This window comes from Mesoplodon densirostris, chromosome 13 (genome assembly GCF_025265405.1).
Source record: "Mesoplodon densirostris isolate mMesDen1 chromosome 13, mMesDen1 primary haplotype, whole genome shotgun sequence".
Taxonomy (NCBI): domain Eukaryota; kingdom Metazoa; phylum Chordata; class Mammalia; order Artiodactyla; family Ziphiidae; genus Mesoplodon; species Mesoplodon densirostris.
This window is the reverse complement of record NC_082673.1, coordinates 62,896,443-62,914,505: the sequence shown is the minus strand read 5'-3', so window position 1 is coordinate 62,914,505 and position 18,063 is coordinate 62,896,443. Positions and strand designations below refer to the sequence as shown.

General features: G+C 40.6%; 1 protein-coding gene across 1 annotated transcript in view; it reads right to left on the bottom strand.

Moving 5' to 3' along the window:
* Positions 1-3,242: 3,242 nt before the first annotated feature.
* Positions 3,243-18,063, bottom strand: part of ZFPM2 (zinc finger protein, FOG family member 2) — a 384,049-nt gene continuing 369,228 nt past the window's right edge. Inside the window, exons 6-8 of the mRNA XM_060116199.1 lie at positions 11,861-12,067; positions 8,336-8,560; positions 3,243-5,734 (exon numbers count right to left, since the gene is read on the bottom strand). Of these exons, the coding sequence (XP_059972182.1) occupies positions 3,243-5,734; positions 8,336-8,560; positions 11,861-12,067 (2,924 nt within the window). The remainder of the gene's footprint in view (positions 5,735-8,335; positions 8,561-11,860; positions 12,068-18,063) is intronic.

Here is an 18,063-nt window from a genome sequence, read left to right as displayed (position 1 = left end):
ACCTACCTTTTTGTACCCTACCCTGCCTGTAAAGTCTTTCCCAACTCTTTCATCCCATGTCGGTTTCCCTTTTTCTTTTTGCCTTTCTACTCTCCTTAGTCTCACTCAGCCTTAACACCTGGTCCTAGTTTACCTTGTAGTGTTTCCCAACATTGTCCCATATTAGAAGCACCTGAACAGATTTAAAAAGATTCCCGGGACCCACAGACAGGAATTTTTTTTAATCGACCTAGTATGAGGCCCAATGTACAAAAAATTCGTATACACTGGCATTTTAAAGATGTTTCCTAAGTGATTCCAATGAGGGAACAGTATTGGAAAGCACTAAACTGAGCCAGATGACAGGCTCCTTTCGAGAAGCAATCATGTATCAGGCCTTCATCCTCAAAATTGTGGGTACAATCCTAGGTGATCAATAAAAATATGTTGACTGGCTGATTTTCTTTTCTTTTTTTTTTTTTTTTTTAAAGAAAGAAGAGGAAAAGGAAGAGACTGGGGATGGAAGTCCTGTTAAGAATACCCAGCCCTGCCAGTTCTCACCTGAGAGCTCAGCAGGTCTTCATGGACAGTCCTGTGGTTCCTGAAGGACCTGATACTTTAAGAGATTCCTGCAAAACTCTATTAAGCATGTCAGTTTTGTTCACCTCACTGTTTAGTCACTGACTAAAATGGAAAACATCAACTAAGGTCAAGGTTTTACATTTAAAAATTGTTATTCTCAACAAGCAACTGGAGAAAAGTTCTCGACCACATAGTATTTATAGGCTATGTTTGGGACTAGCACCTTATGTTCATTATGCTACCAAATCTAATAAGGATGAATAACAGTGCATCACAGGGCTTCCCTGGTGGCGCAGTGGTTGAGAATCTGCCTGCCAATGCAGGGGACACGGGTTCGAGCCCTGGTCTGGGAGGATCCCACATGCCGCGGAGAAACTAGGCCCGTGAGCCACAACTACTGAGCCTGCGCATCTGAAGCCTGTGCTCCGCAACGAGAGAGGCCGCGACAGTGAGAGGCCCACGCACCGCGATGAAGAGTGGCCCTCGCTTGCCACAACTAGAGAAAGCCCTCGCACAGAAACGAAGACCCAACACAGCAAAAATAAATAATTAAATTAATAAACTCCCACCCCCAACATCTTCTTTAAAAAACAAAACAAAACAGTGCATCACAACCTACTAGCAAACAGTGTGTCTTAACCACAGGTAACTGCCTTTCCAGATCGGGGGCGTTTCTCAAACTGCAATAGACTGCATCTGTCTTGATGGGCAACAGGTGCCATCTTGACTACTGAATCACATGTCAACATCTCTGGGTGGCTCATTAGATCCTCTATGATCTAACCAACATTATCTGCTCTCTACTCTCCCTCAACATGCAAACCCTCAGAATGAACAAATGAGATGTGTGAAAACTAGTGTCTTCTACAAATTGCCAGCATGAAGTCTGTGCATCTTTATTCACCAGTCACTTTACCATACCACTCTGCTGCTCCTCAAAATGCAAACCTCTCTCTGGTAAACTCCATCTAAAAGTTGGCTGTGGGACTTCCCTGGTGGCGCAGTGGCTGAGAGTCTGCCTGCCAATGCAGGGGACATGGGTTCGATTCCCTGGTCCGGGAAGATGCCACATGCCGCAGAGCAGCTGGGCCCGTGTGCCACAACTACTAATCCTGAGCTCTAGAACCCTCGAGCCACAACTACTGAGCCCACTCGCCTAAAGCCTGTGCTCTGCAACAAGAGAAGCCACCACAATGAAAAGACCGCGCACCGCAACAAAGAGTAGCACCTGTTCAACGCAACTAGAGAAAGCCGGCGCGCAGCAACGAAGACCCAATGCAACCAGAAATAAATAAATAAAAATTAAAGAAAATAAAATAAAAAATAAAAGTTGGGTGCACTTGATCATCTTTGGTGCCAATTCTTATGGTAGACTTTGTAAGCCTTTCAGACATTCATGAAATTGTTCTTTTTTGTGTGCTACAGTTGGGGGTGGGTAGAGAACAGAGAGATAGTGCTTATTTTACAGATTCATAATGAAGAACTTTTCTAGTTCCAGAGCCTGGAGTTTCCGGTTCATTTTAATAAAATAAGTTATAGTAACTGTTTTGTCATCATGTTACTACAGCTATCCAGTACTGTTTTGAACCTATTCTTGTTACAAAGGACGGGTATATAGGTTTTCCCTTGTATTTAAAAAAAAAAAGTATGCCAAACTTCTCCAACAATCTGGAATTTTATTCCATCCATATACATGCATAGTAACAACATCTGTTGAGAAATTATTTCTATCAGAAGTAGAACATTATCTTGATCACCAGGTGCAGTATTGCTACTCTTATATTTAAATAGATCTTATATATGAATTAAATTCATACTTGCAGCATTGAGTTTAGGGTTTCGATTTAGACTGTGCCTTTCAAAAGATAAAACCGATGAATACTACCTCATTACTTACAATACTGCTTCCAGTAATTTTGTTCATTCTTATAAAGTATTGCATTTAACAGCAAAGTTTAAAAATTGAGACAGAGCTGCATCAGCGAAAGAAAATACAAGTACTATACAAGAAAAAAACTGCCATCTTCATTTAACATACCTGTTTAAGATTAAGAAAATGGACAGAAACATACGGCTACATACAAATGCAAAGCCTAGTTACTAAGAGACTGTATCTGCTAAAATATAAAGTGCAAACGGAGCCTGATTATCCAAGAATTGAAATCTTAAGGCGAACTTATAGTACGTGTATTTAGAACATCTTTGCAAGTTATATTTTAGCATATACATATATCCGCAACAGCATATAAGAAGAAATCAAGATACACAAGTGCTTTGGAAGCTATTTCTAAAATGCTTTTCTGTATTGTTTGTGACTATTTTCTTTAAAAGCTACTATACAGTGCAAACCAGATATGCTACACAATAACTATACAATAACATTACAAATGACTTTAATATAAAGTTTTTAAATAAAAAATAACATAACCACAGCTATGAATACTGCTGGTAAAATAAATTAATTTTTTTGGAAAATGGCACCAATAATACACTTTACTAATGGACTGTAATGAAATTACACCTTAAGTCTTCAACTCAGCCATAATGAATTGTCTCCTGATTGCCCAGATGTAATTCAAACAGCTTTTTTTTTTTTTTTTTTTTTTTTTTTTCTGTACTGGGTAGAACAACATACTAAACACTGGTACCAAAGGTGAGTGATGTTTATTTATTTTGTGATTTCATTTGACATGTTCTGCTGCATGTGATGAGCAATAAAACTTCTTGTGAGTTATAAAGTTTGAGAGGTTGTTGAACTGGATGTCACACAGCCGGCAATATTTCCCACTGGTTGGAGCCTGGGTGGAGCCATTCACACCTTTAGCTATACTAGACAACTGGTCCTCTGTGGAGGGAATTCCTGGGGAGACGTTCTCGTTCGTGGCTAATGGGTTCTCCGAGATCCAGGAGGGAGATTTGCGGCTGTCTTCATGCTGAGGATTCTGGGCAATGTTCTCTTGCTGTGGGTTGGCGGCAGGGCGCTCGTCTTGCTTCAGTCCACCATTCACTATGACCATGCCTCGATTTTTGGGCAACAAGGGCAGGGAATCTTTCTTCGGCACAGTGCACCCATTGGAAGAAGCCTGGCTTTTGGGAGATTCATTTTCCGCATTTGTGCTTTGGTCCACGTCAGCGTTATGGATGACCAGAGAACCAGAAATATAATCACTTGGCTTTATTCCATAATAAGGAGAGAGCTGGTCGGCCCCTTTTGCCTTCTTTATTGCTCCAGGGTACAGGCATTGTGGAAGAAACAAATGTTTGTTTTCTTCTTTTGTCGCAATGAGCTGAGCGGCTTCACTGAAGACTTTCAGGCCCTGCAGAGTTGCTAAGTGGGATGAAAATAAGTTTCCGTTGGGGGAAGGCTGCTTCAGATTCCCATTTTTCTCACATTTGATGATGCTTCTTTCATAGCTGACATCGGGGCTGTTTCGTTCGCTTTCTGGATTCGGAAACACTTTGCTGTCGAGCGGAGCCAGGTCATTACGCTGATGTGCAGTGACCGGGCAGAAATTCTGCTTGTGGGCCAGGTAGTTTTCTACCTTGTTGAAACTGATCTTGCACACAGTGCACTCGTGGTAGTCCAGCAGCCTTTTGGGAGATGCAGTCGTCCGCTCAGACTGGGATAAACACTTTTTGCTGAGATCTATGGGCACGTCCATCTCTAGGCAGGAAACACTGGAATGAGTAGTGTCACATTTGGAAACCGGAACACACTTGTTAATCGTGAGGGACGTTTCCAAGTGCTTTGAGACAATTCCTGGAAAGATATCACATCTTGGATGGTAGCACTCTCCCAGCCCTTCCGTGGGTTCTTGAGTGGAGGTACAAGGATTGCTGAGGTTGGCTACATCGAGAAATCGCTGTTGGACTAGCGGAGGCCTTTGCTCCTGTTCAGGAAGACACATCTCATACATCTTCCTGCGCTTGCGCGTACGCATGGTTCTCTGCACAGCAGGCACTTTGTTGGAAGCTGACCTCTTGAGCGGAGGGTCGTGGCGCGTAGCACAGTAATACTGTTTGTGGACCATGTATGTTTCGTGCCGGCTGAAAGTAATGTTGCAAGCTTCACAGGTAGTCTTATTTGGGTCACTTTCCCCATCCACTAAGGGGGCACTGGGATTTTTCACATCAACAGGTTTTCCATTAATTTTATCATCATTGCTGTTGGGGGTGGAGAGCTTCTTAGCTTGAATGGAAAAGTCCTTGTCGTGGACCTTCCCATTTGGCCCAATTAAATCTAAAACAGTGGAAGAATTGATGCAGGGGGTTTGAAGAAGTGGATTCTCAGGATCAGCAGAATGAACGGCTGGATTGAGAAGGTTTATGGAGGTTTGGCCAGTGTTGGGACTCACGGCCTCAGGCATCTTTTCTGAAACACCAGGGAACTCCGGGGACTTGGCCATCTGCTGCCATCGGCTGCTGCAGTAATGTTTTTTGTGCACTAGATAATTATCCAAATTATTGAATGTTATGTTACACTCAAAACAGGTAGCCCCTTTGGGCATCAAGGGGCTGTAAATGACGGGAGGGTAGCTACTACTTCCGTGCCTCAGTCGCCGATGTACCAGTTCAGACATCTTGGCTAAGATCTCTGAAGCTTGAGGGACCATTGTGATATCCTGGGGAAAAGCAAACTGAGATAGAAAGGGTCCCACGGGGAAAGAAGGCCCAATATTAGGCTGAACTGGAGATGAGGCAAGTCTTGGACTAGAGGGCTCAGACTTTATTTTCGTGTAAGAAAAGCTTTGTTTATTTGTTGCAGACTGAATTTCGGGTCTCTGGTTAGTGAGAAAGAGCTGAGTCTTTTTCTCACACTTGTCCAGCTCCGTGTCAGAGCTCGCATCTTTAGTCTGCATGGCCTTTTGGCTCTGGGGGAGTTCACTTCTGGTCAGCAAGTCTGTGGCTGTCTGTAAGCTGTCTTCGGTTCCACTTGGAGAGTGTTCCATGTCACTTTCTCTGGGCAGTTTGCTGCCAGGGACATGGAGCTCCTGGTGCTGCAATAACTCCCTCTGAGTCTGGAAGCCGAAGTGGCAGTGATTGCATCGGAAGGCAGCTTGAGTGAGATGGGAGAACAGGTGTTGGTGAAAGTTGATCACAGAATCAGCAGTGTAGCTACAGACGGTGCATTTTAGACTAGCACCAGGGGGGAGGAATTCTTCCATTTTCACTCCTGGAGAAACATACAAAATCAGAATACTGAGAACCACACATATTGGTTTTCTAATGATATGAGCCGTTACTAATGACCTTATGTGTTCAACACAGCAGAGACGAACTGAAATCTTTCAGAATCTTATTTGTGATAGTTTCTTTTTTCTTGTGATATCCTTCACCATATATGATGATAATAACAGCCCTTTATGGTTTCCAAAGCACTTTCATGAATATTATTGCATTGTAGTGTGATAGGCATCATTGTTTCAATTTTACAGGTCGGGAAACACATGCAGGGAGGCTAAAGGAATTGATTATGGTAATAAAGCTATTCAGTGATGGAGCCATGACTCAACATCAGATTTTATAATTTCGAATCCAATAACCTTCTTACCACAGCATTATGCTCTACATTAGGAAGAAGCAGGCATTAGTTAAGAGTTGATAGTGACAACCTATGTGCAAATCAAATAAATCTTAGTGCATTTAGTGTACCAGATTAGGTCTTTATTCAAAAGAATCCAAATAGAAACCATTTTCTAAAGTAATTAATAACCTACTAATTTATCTTTGGTACAAATTTAGAATTTTATTCATTGGTTTTGCTGAACATGGTTTATCTCTATCTAGGGCTGATATTAGTACCAGTACACTAATGTAGTCATTTAGGACCAACATCCATGCTGATTGATCATGGCCTGTTTTTAGTCAGTTATTAAATATTTTGAATATCACCACTGACTGGTGGGTAAGGCTCATTGCAATACTGTGATTTACAAGGAATATGTATTTGGTCATTCTGATGAGTAAAATCTATTTCTCATATATATTTGGTCTTTATCCTTGGTTCCCAGCTCACAGCTTCTAAAACTCTTGGAATTTCCTGCGATAAGAGTGATAAAGGTGTCTTTGTTATGTTACTGAGGTGACTTTTGGCAAGCCCTTAGGTAACCTAAGGATGGGTGGTTGTTTGGAGAAGCAACCTTGTGATTACAGGGGTTGGAACTTTCATTCTTCCCCTCCTCCACTTCTGGGAAGAGGGGCTAGAGATTAAGTTCAATTGCCAATGGTCAATAACTTAATCAATCCTGCCTATGTAATGAAGCCTCCATAAAACCCCCCAAAAAACAGAGTTCAGAGAGCATCTCAGTTGGGAAACATGTGGAGATTTGGGGAGAGTGGCAGGCTCTGAGAGCACTTGGAAGCACCTTGCCTGTTCCTCAAACCTAGCCCTATGCACCTCATCCATCTGGCTGTTCCTGAGTTATATCCTTTTATAATAAACCAGTATCTGGTGAACAAATGGGTTTTCTGAGTTCTGGGAGACACTCTAGCAAAGCAGTCAAACCAAGGGGGTGTCTTGGTGACTTCTGATTTATAGTCGACTGGTCAGAAGCACAAACGACTAAAGTCTGAATTGGGGTGGCGGTGGGGGAGTCACTGTTGTAGGACTGACCCCTTAATCTGGGGAATTTAATGCTCTCTCTGCAGAGTGTCAGAATTGAGTGGAGTTGCATTGCAAGACACTCAGTTGGTGTCTGAAGAATTACTTGGTCGGGGGGACCCCTTCCCCTATGAATTGGAATCAGGATATGGATACTTTTACTTACTAAGGTCAACTCTTGTTCCCATTTGTTGGCATATGGTTAAATCAGGCTTGGTTCCGCCTCTCTGCCCTCTAGACTTAAATGAGAATTGTCTTTTATATTTATAAGATGAAAATATGGCAGAGAGATAGAGATAAAAAGGGACTTCTTTTATTTGTCTCCTTTTCTCCTTGGCTAATCCAATACTCATTTTCCTATTGAGCTGGGAAGATCCCTCTATCTCTATTTTTGTTTTGTGCGTGACTTTACACTCACCATGTGAGACAACCAACCTGTTTCTGCTTCCCCTGCTTTATCACCTACATAAAGACAGCTCTTTGTAGGGAGAGGGAAGAGAATAAGTAGAAAGGAAATGGCTTATTTTTATAGGTGCAAAGACAAAAGCTTGCACTGTACTAGAGCACTGGAGGTTGGAGTTAGTTTTTTTTAAACTGAGCACCTATTTCCATTTTTAATTATTCAACCCAAGCATAAAGTCACCCAGAGGTGACTTACAAGTTTCATATTCTAGGTGCTGAATAACTATGATTCCCAAACCTTGGTTTGCCCTATCCAAGAATGTTCAAAGAAATATCTAAAATTAATATAATTCTGTACATTTGATTCATTTCAGTTGTTTTTAAAATATAGGAATTAGAATACTATGTATGATACTGACAACAATTGGGCATACAATTCCAAAATAAATGGGAATAGTTGCCACCTTGCTCTTAAGAGCAGGCTTAAAAAAAAAAAAAGAAAAGAAACTTGTTTTTCAGCCTAATTACTTTAGTTGAGAAAAAACTAGAATGATTTAGCCTGTAAACTGAGCACTGTAAGTCGTTAGAAAATAATTCAGACCCAAGTCCTTTGAACAGAGTATACTTGTACCTGACAAAAGATAATAACCAGCTGGTCCAGCAACTTTAATTTTGATTTTATAGATAGATAGAGATGTATGAATGTACGTATATATGTAGAGAAAGAATAGGGTCTCCTGGAGTAGAAGAAGAAACAAGAGAGGCACTCACCACTGTGTGAGTTCAGGTGCATTTCTAGAGCTCGGGCATTTGAAAAGCTCTTGGTGCATTGTGGGAAGGGGCACATACTGGAAATCTGAGGAGTGCTGTCTTCGTTTTCCTCTGACACTGGAGCAGCTTCTCTTTGTCTCCCACTGCAGTAGTACATCAAATGGGCTTGCAGATTCCGCTCACTCCGATACCAGATGCCACAGGACTTGCAAGGGAATATATCCTCTGCAGGCAGAAACACAGGGACATGTTAGCTGCTGCCCACTTGGAGCCAACCATGGGTAAAGCAGCATTTGGTTCAATTTTTCTCAGAGTCTGCTCCCAGGTTACGAATTAGGCAATCAGACAGTGGCTAGTGCAGTCTTGGGTGTTGTTCCATAGTACAGGGCTATTTTTAAAGAAATGTTCCACTTAATGCAGTTTACCTTCCCACAGACTCTTTAGAAAGTGGTACTCTAGGAGAATCCCCACATAAAGCAAGAGATTAATCCTAAATTGTTTATATTGTATTTATAGTTTAGAAAAATAGGCATTTATAAATAGCAATGTGAATTGGTTTATCTGCTTGATTAAAAGGTAAGGGATCTAATGGCTGAACTAAAGTTAGCCTTGACGCCAACTCCTGACATCATTGGTCTATTTAATAAATTAATTACAGAGTACCTCCTTAGTGCCAGATCTATGCTGAGTTGGGTGTAAAACAAAATGAGAGACCAAACAGCTGTTGTTAAGGAGCTTAGATCTCTTGGGGCTGGTTAACAAGTGGTTAGTTCATTACATTAGAATGTGATGACCACACACACAGTGATGGAGGTATCTGACAGGGGCTTCGGACATGGAAGAGAGACACTAAGCTGGGGAGAGAACTGGAGGGAGGATGAAGTCAGAGAAGGATTTAGAGGGAAGATGATGACATGCCTTAGCTGCGTTGTGAAGGGTGAAATTAAGCTAGTCAGGTGGAGAGGAGGATTGTGTCCTCCTGATCAAGGGATCAGCTATGGGAGCCTGAGAGAGGGACTGGGTGGAGGCTGGGAGGCTATTCTGTAATCTCAGGCAAGGGGCTGGGAGAGATGAGGTTGTAGAAGTCAGGGTCGGACTACCAAAGGCCCTGTCTGTTTTTTTAAGTTTAGATTTCTATCTCAATGATTATAGAAAATGACTGAATCATTTCAAGCAATAGACTGACAGAATCAGCTATGATATAATCCTAACAGTGGAGTTTTGAAGGTAGTGAATTTGGAAGGAAGACTTATGACTGGTAGGAGACAACTACAGTAATCTAAGGGAAATATGACAGAATTTAAATTGTAGCTAATAGTCACGTACTATTTGTTAAGTCATGCTATAATATGTATGATATGTATTTCTCATGTATTCATTCATGGAAAATTTCTCTCTCTGTGTTTTCCCCTCATTCATTAATAGGTGAAGAATGTGAGGCTGAGTAACTTGCCATTATCATGCAACTGGGTGAACTGGGATTGGAAAACCCTGGTGTAAACACTCTTCCATAATGCCTCAATGAAAGGGGGACAGAAAGAAGAAAAGTTATACTGAGGAAGCAAGCAGAACTGACTGGAAGTGGTGACCACTATTTTGCAATTAGATGTTAGAGCAGAAGGTAAGGTTTCTCCTTGGTGCCTAGACCTCTTGTTAGCATTTCTGTGTTAAGTGATGTTTTCATTCATCTCTACAGGGAACAGAAGACAGACGGGTGATGAATTCCGGCTGGGGCACATATAGAGTGACTAAATCTGACACTGTATTGTGCAAACTTGGCACTTTTGTAGTGCCTCTGATCAGAGGGGCGGCAGATAACACTGTAAACTGGGATTAATCCAGGCACACTGGGGCATATGGTCACATTAGATATGTGGGAGTGGATATTTCTGCGAGAAAGAGAGAGGAACATTGCAAAGATGGCAAGAGAGGTCTGAAACTCGCCAGAAACAGCTGGACTTGTGATTTATAAACTGTTAATGTATAGTGAGTGGTGGAACACATGATAGTGAAGGAGTTGGCTTGGGAGATACTGTTGAAGGAGAGAAGGAGAAAATTAAGGACCAAATTCTAGCGAATGAGAAGTAAGGACAGCAGATACAATACAGAATTTTAAAATACAATTTAATTACAAAATTATATACTACTATTGTTTATTATTTAGCTCGTCCCACCCAAGTTTTAGTTACATTTATATTTTTCAGAGGGCCCAGTGTATCATAAAGCGTTCATTTTTCAGGATGACTTTAACTGATTAACTAATTAAAGAATGAGAACAAAGCCTGTATGCATCTATGGTGATATATTTGGGATTAATAGTTATCTTGCTATAGAAAGCAAACAGTGTATTCCTTCAAATATAACATTCATACACTGGAACATCACAATAATATAAGACACTCCTAGAATATGTGGTAACAAAATCATTTTGCCTCAGTTTCAAGTTGGGTCCATGTTATTTCAAGTTCCTCACTATCCAAATCAAACTAAAGATTCAGTAAACAAAATAACTACATTTACATTAAGGAAATTCAAAAATAGTAGCTTGGGTTGTGTACACTGAGTCCACTGGTTGGATGCAGAGTAATTCCAGATACAACTGAGAAGTTCCTCATTCTAAAGGACGCTGTTACAGCAAGAACATAATTACTGTTGAATATATATGTATGTACATATGTATACATATATAATATCAAGACATGATTGTAGTCTCTAGACTTCTGCATCATTCAAAGTCTCAGGGATTTTCAAGGACATTTTTGACTCAATGCAATGTTTCACTTGCCACTGGCTTTAGAATCTATTCTCCTCTTAAGATGTACTCACGTTTTCTCACAGAGCTAGATAAAAGCAGAGCAGAGTCTAGAATTCTGATCTTGGGACTCCTAGATCACTGATTTTATGTCAAGAAAATACAGACTAAGTTCAATAGTCCTTTTAACAAACTTTAATCACAAAGGTATATTTGCCAGGGCACATTTTAAAATTCTCCATATAAAGTATTCTAAGATTGTAAGTATTTTTCTTTCTCTTCTCTTTATTTTTTTTTACATTAGTTGATGTCTTGATTTATCCAGCCTACATATCCCCTTCATTAGTGTATCTAATCAAATTTGATTTTGTGTCCTTTTTCTAATTTTATGTTTTAACTCTATGGCTTTTAATACCAAAATTATTCTACCATAGGAGCAACAATGAAAGCTGTTGGACCTCTTATAGCTAAATAGTCTTGAATGTTGTTTAGTTTAGAATGTCAGATTTTTCTGTGTGACATTCAGGAATCCAACCTGAAATGAATGAATTTAAGTTATTCCTTTTATACTCCCACGAGAAGCGAACACACACACACACACACACAGACACACACACACACTTAAAATTGGAGAGAATATAAAATAAAATCATAACACTGGAGAAAAAAGTCTGTCCCTGGTTGCCTGTCAGTAGACATTATTTTTTTCTCTCCCATAAATACCCATCACCACTACAAAGCTATTATACTGGGCTATTGCACTCAGCACTTACTATTGACAATAGCTGTAGGCAAAATAGAAGCCATGGCAGCTTGCTGAGGGAGCAGCTGAATTGAGTCCAGCAGGCGCGCCGGGTACATCCCTTCTGTAAGAGTCATCTGACTGGCAGCTTGTAGCCTTGAGTCAAAATCCACCACAAAGGCAATTAGCTCTTCACCCTCAGAGATGGCCTTCGTAGTCGTGCACCAAAGCTGACCCCCTATTAAGAAGAAAAAAGAAAAAGAATTGACATAGAATGCTCTAGCCTGCTGTACATTGGATTGATGTCAATAGGACCTTCTCATGTTTTTCACATCAGTTTCTACGGGGTGGAGTGTTTGATCAAGACAACGGCTGTCCTCCTCTTCCCTTTGTTAACCTAAAACAATAAAACTGCCAGTTATTTTACCAGCGACACAAGTTTAATAGCAAGGAACTGTAATTCAGCACAGGTAGCTATGGTCAACCACATGAAAGTCTGGTGAAACAAAACAGAGGAAACTCTTATAGAGAAGGGGAGGTTGGGTGGGGCCATTATAAACAAAAAGCTCATTGGAGGAAATTGAAAGTTCCAAATATAGTGGCTTTTCACTGGCTGAGTTTTTACATTCTTTCATTGGCTGAGCTGTTGTCAGGCGAGGAGAAATGCTTTCTTCCTTCAGCTGAGAGGTATTAAGTAGCGTCACTTCCTGATGGAGATGCAAAGTCCATTTCTTCCTGTTGGGATCTATACTGAAGTCAAGTAGTACATGCGAGCTCCCCCTTCTGACTTCCCTACTCCATTTTAGTGCTGTTTCCCTTTATTAATTTTCGTACTTGCCTATGTGGAAAATTGTATTCCTTGCATCTAATGAACTGTTCAGTGACCAACAGTAGGAGAAGATTAATAACCAAGTATAGACATAATCTGTAGAGAGTTTTGTCAACTGTTTGCCTTCCAGTGCTTGACTTAATCATTAACCATGTTATTACATGTTATACTGCCTAAGAACAAGCATGGTAGGGATACAACCACAAAATTTATTTCAGGTGAAGCTTTGAAGTTACTCTTTATGTACTCTTTCTGTACCTTATGGAAGTAAGAAGTTATTTCTTTTTCTCTCTCTCCCCCAGATACTGGGGAATATATATATATATGTGTGTATATATATATGAATGATACCTAAAACTACAAAGCAAATAAACAAAGTTCCTAAAATTTAGAAAATTAAAGTGAAATTCCAGTTAGCTTTACTCTCCTTATAAGTCTGCTGCCATTTCTTGGGGGGTGGGGTGGGGTGGGGTCGTGAGCGCTGAGTGATCTTTACTTATATAATATTTCTTATAATGCAGCTTCTTTATCTCCTTTTACCCTGACTGAACTTCCTGAAAAGGAGATATGCCAAAGAGCCTTTTCAGAAAGGCTTATTTAAATAAAGATTTGTTTAAATGAAAAGAACCCTCTCTTCAAACACTAAGATAGACTCTGGCTTGGTGCTTCAAATGATCACGTGTGGTGCATTAAAAAGAAAATTAACTATGCAAGTACATCTTCTAATGTATTGGAATGCGATAGTGAATGCTCATTTATTTAACATGTTTAGACAGGCAAAGCACTTATATTTTGTTATCTGCACTCTCAGGCCTAGATATGTATCCTGTGCAGTTATGCCTGAAGTAGTATGGCATACTTGATATGTTATAAAGCTTTTTTTCCTCATTGTGTATATACTGCAAGGCTATATATTGTACTCATTAAGCAAGCAAAAATTGTACCCATTCTGATAAGTAATATTGCTCTGTTTATCTTTCGGCATAACTGCCTTTTCAACTGCACTTCATTTTTTTTCCAGCCTGAAAGAGATCATAGTTTTTAAACAACTTGTGGTAAAACGCTGGTGGAAAAGATAACAACAGCATATGATAGGGCAGAGTTGCCTAGAAGATTCAGGACATCGTTTTAGAGAAACCTTGGACAGTTAATTAAACCAGCTGATTAAATTTCAAAGGTAAGCAAACAAGACACCATCCATGACAATAAATGTGTGTGAAAAAATAAAGCTAAAATTACAGGCCTCAAATTTATATGAAAGTTTCCAAAGAAAACACAAATATTCTAAAAGACTAGAAAACAACCTTTTTTCACTTTCACTTTAATATATCTGAAAGCATACAAGTTTCCCAAAGTTGAAAAACAGATTCACCTTGGCATTGATGACTTCTTTACAAATATAGAAGCTAAGCGGCATCATCGTGGAATCTGATGAGCATTGAAAAGCGCTAAGTGGTGCTATTTCTGCTGGTGACGCTTCTTCCCCCTGGAAGGCTTCTGCATTTGGCTGTTCGGCCTTCTCTGATGTGCATACAGATCCAAACTACTTACAGCTGTAGACAAGGTAATCATTTGCACCTTATCTTTCCTCTGGGACACGGTTTATTAAGTGAGCCTGTGTAATAGAGAGGTGGGAGGGCAGAGGCAGGCACTGCAATTCAGGTTTTAGTTCCTCGCCTGGTTTTTTAGTCACTGGATTTCAGTGCTGAACTGAATAACTTATATTACTGGTAATAGTTTTCCATTTTTTGATAAACTTACATTGTTGGTAAATCCAGCTATGGCTATGTTTTACAAAAGGAAAGTTTTGAATTCAGGTACCCAGAAAGAATCGATATTTTAGAGAAGGTAGCACTCGGCTAATCTTTATCACAGCAGTGAGCTCAACAGCAGGATGACTCCGAATACTTGTGCTCAGACTTTGAACCAAAAAGATCCAATCAATAAATAAAATTCACAAAATATTAAATGCAAATTAAAGTAAGTAAAAGATGGGCTTCTGTGGTGGCGCAGTGGTTAAGAATCTGTCTGCCAATGCAGGGGACGTGGGTTTGAGCCCTGGTCTGGGAAGATCCCACATGCCGTGGAGCAACTAAGCCCATGTGCTGCAACTCTGAGCCTGTGCTCTAGGGCCCACAAGCCACAACTACTGAAGCCCTCACGCCCAGAGCCCGTGCTCTACAACGAGAAGCCACTGCAACGAGAAGCCCACGCACCACAATGAAGAGTAACCCCCTCTCTCTGCAACTAGAGAAAGCCCGCGCGCAGCAACGAAGACCCAACGCAGCCAAAAATAAATAATAAAATAAATTTATTTTTAAAAATAAATAAATAAATAATAAAGTAAGCAAAAAATGATTTTTCTACATTATTAAGCAGCCTGGCAGTGGTAACACATATCTGTTTTCAGATGTTTCATATTTTATCATCTTTATCATTTTATCTCATTTTATGGTTTCGTCAGAGCATATCCTTTTTTTTTTTTTTTTTTTTTTTTTTTGCGGTACGCGGGCCTCTCACTGCTGTGGCCTCTCCCGTTGCGGAGCACAGGCTCTGGACACGCAGGCTCAGCGGCCATGGCTCACGGGCCTATAGCCGCTCAGCGGCATGTGGGATCTTCCCGGACTGGGGCACGAACCCATGTCCCCTGCATCGGCAGGCAGACTCTCAACCACTGCGCCACCAGGGAAGCCCAGAGCATATCCTTTTAAAAGGCTGAATTAGACTGAAAATGTACTGTGCAGGTTTGATGAAGAAGTCAATTGTCTTAGGATTTAGTTTTTCAAGTCGTTCATTCATCAGCTATTCATTGAACTCTCCACTGTGTGCCAGGCTGCGTGCTATGGTTTCATGCACAACTTCACATACAACCTGAATGCACACATATAAACAAATTATAATACCACATGGTGGTGCCATCCCCTAGTACTAAAGAAATGTGAGAGGGGTGAGTAACTGAGACTTTTTGGGGGAATCAGGCAAGCCACCCAATGTGACATTTTTATTGACTCAAGAAGAGTAGAAGTAAAATAGCAGAAGTGTGTGTAGGGAGGACCTGGCAGGTACATCGTTACTGGCAGACAGAAGAGCGTGCGTGTGAGTGCAGGATTATGGAAGAGCCTGCCTGGCCCTCAGAGCTGAAGCTTGGGGTCTGAGGGAGAAAGAGGTGGATTATGGGCAGTGGTGTGCCAGAGCCAGCCTGTTCTGGATCACAGGGCAGAATGTTCAGTTGTCAGGAATTCTGTGTGCTGGTTGATGTCACGTGGGTAACTTGAAATCAGCTATGGTGAGAGTTGTAGAATTTGCCGTCAGAAACCATCAAGCGCTACAGATCAGGGCTTCCTCCCACAGAAAGTTTAGAGCAGGGTGAGAGTTTTGATGTAACATAAAAAGTTGTGTCTGGCTTATGGTGGAGAGACGGTATATATATTTATTTGAGTGAATGAATGATCTGAGCTTCCCCCCCACCCCCTGCCAGAATATAGATCTCAGGGTCTTGAGGAGAGTAAACTGAAGGGGCAGGAAATGTTACCTCAAGGGCTATTAGGAGGCTGTTGTAGCAGCTCAGTTGTGAGAAGTGTAAATTGTAGGGGAGAAAAGTGCTAATTCAAGAGACATAGCTGACAGAGGACTGGGGTGATTTCCTGAGATGCGTAAAAGAAACTCTTGAAAATGACACAGAGGTTTCTGGTTTGCAAAACCAGCTGACGGTAGTTCCTTTAACAAGGCAGTAAAGCTGGTATATTACGAAGTGGTATTATACAGACAGTAACAGATAATTGGTATTAATTAGGAATAATTTCTTTGGGTCCGATAGGCTAGGGGGTTTATGTATTTCATCTGTTTTAATCCTATCAATCATTCTGTGAGGTGAGTGATAGTTTCCTCATTTAAGAGTTGAGGAAATTGAATCTTGGAGAAGTTAGCTAATGTGCCCAAAGCTATACACATAGCAGAATCACTGGCGGAATCATGATTTAGACTTCTGGCTGTCCAACTACAAAGCCCAAGTGTGCATGTGTATTTTATGTATGTGTATGTATATGCATGGGAGTACTGAATTTGGCTTTGAAAATGTAGAGTCTGAGGTACCTGAGAGGCTTTTTGGTGGGTGTATCCAGGAGGCAGTTGGACCTTGGAGGAGAATACTGCTGGAGAAAAAAAAATGTTTTGGAAGTCATCAACACATTCTAAATAGCTGTGGATGCTCTTTGCATTGATGTGGTAATGCAGGAAGACTACAGCATGGAAAGAGAAAGAACAAAGATCGAAACGTGGAGAATCTCAACATTTAAGATGTGGGTAGAGGAGATGCAATCATTTAAAGACATAGGAAACATATACTTGGAAAGGTTAGAGGGGAACCAAGAGAATGGTGCCATAAAAGTCAAGGATTGGTTCTTGGAAACAGCTTGGCTGAGTTCTTTTGATGTGAATTTAGAGCATACAACTTGAGGGAGTCATTTATAGGGAGAGATATCCCAAGTATTATAACATAGTTTCAATTACTGATTCAAAAAAACTATTCTAAATGTGGCTGCTAGTGAGGATGTAATCCCGTCTGGAGGAAGTACACCAGCACCAGCCTGCTGGGATGCAGATCTTGGCTCTGCCTCTTGCTAACTGTGTGACTTTGAACTTATCACCTAAGCATTCTATCAGTTTCCTCAGCCTTGAAAATGGGGATGGTGATAGTAGTATTGAACTCATGGTATTATCATGAGGATTAAATAAGCAAATATATGTGTGAAAGCTTAAGAACAGCACCTGCCATAGTAAGTGCTATATAACTGCTAACCATTATCCTTTTGGTTTGGTCTGGTTGGGGCTATTTTTCTCATTTCTCACTGCCCTGCTAAATCGAAGAAAAGAAATCTCACCAGAAAGAAAACATAAACCTACTAATTCAATGAGCACACGTATCTATGCTTCACTGGAGAGAGCTAACTCATTTTGGAAAAATGATTAAGGCTGCATCATTTGTGGATCACATACCGATCTTGACCAGTTAGAAGCAGATACAGTTTCTAGCAATCTACATGGGGCTGAGGAGACAGGAGAACCCATTTCTTACCCTACCATTTTTAGAGCTAGGGTAAACACAGCCAACTCTAATTTACAATTCAATGGAAGGTAGTAGTATTCATCTTGATTAAGAAGCAATCTGAGTGCATGAAAATGATAAATCCTGTTGATATTTAGCTTTTTTGGTGTCTTCACTGATTGACCGCGTGTTCAACGGAAACAAATCACAGGGTATTACATTTGGCTTTAAAATGAGAGCACCACAATCAAAAAAAAAAAAAAAAACAAATCAAAAAACAAACAACCCCCCCAAACCAAAAACACGCAAAGAAAACAAACCCAAAACCCCAAACAAACAAACAAAACCACCAGAAAACAAG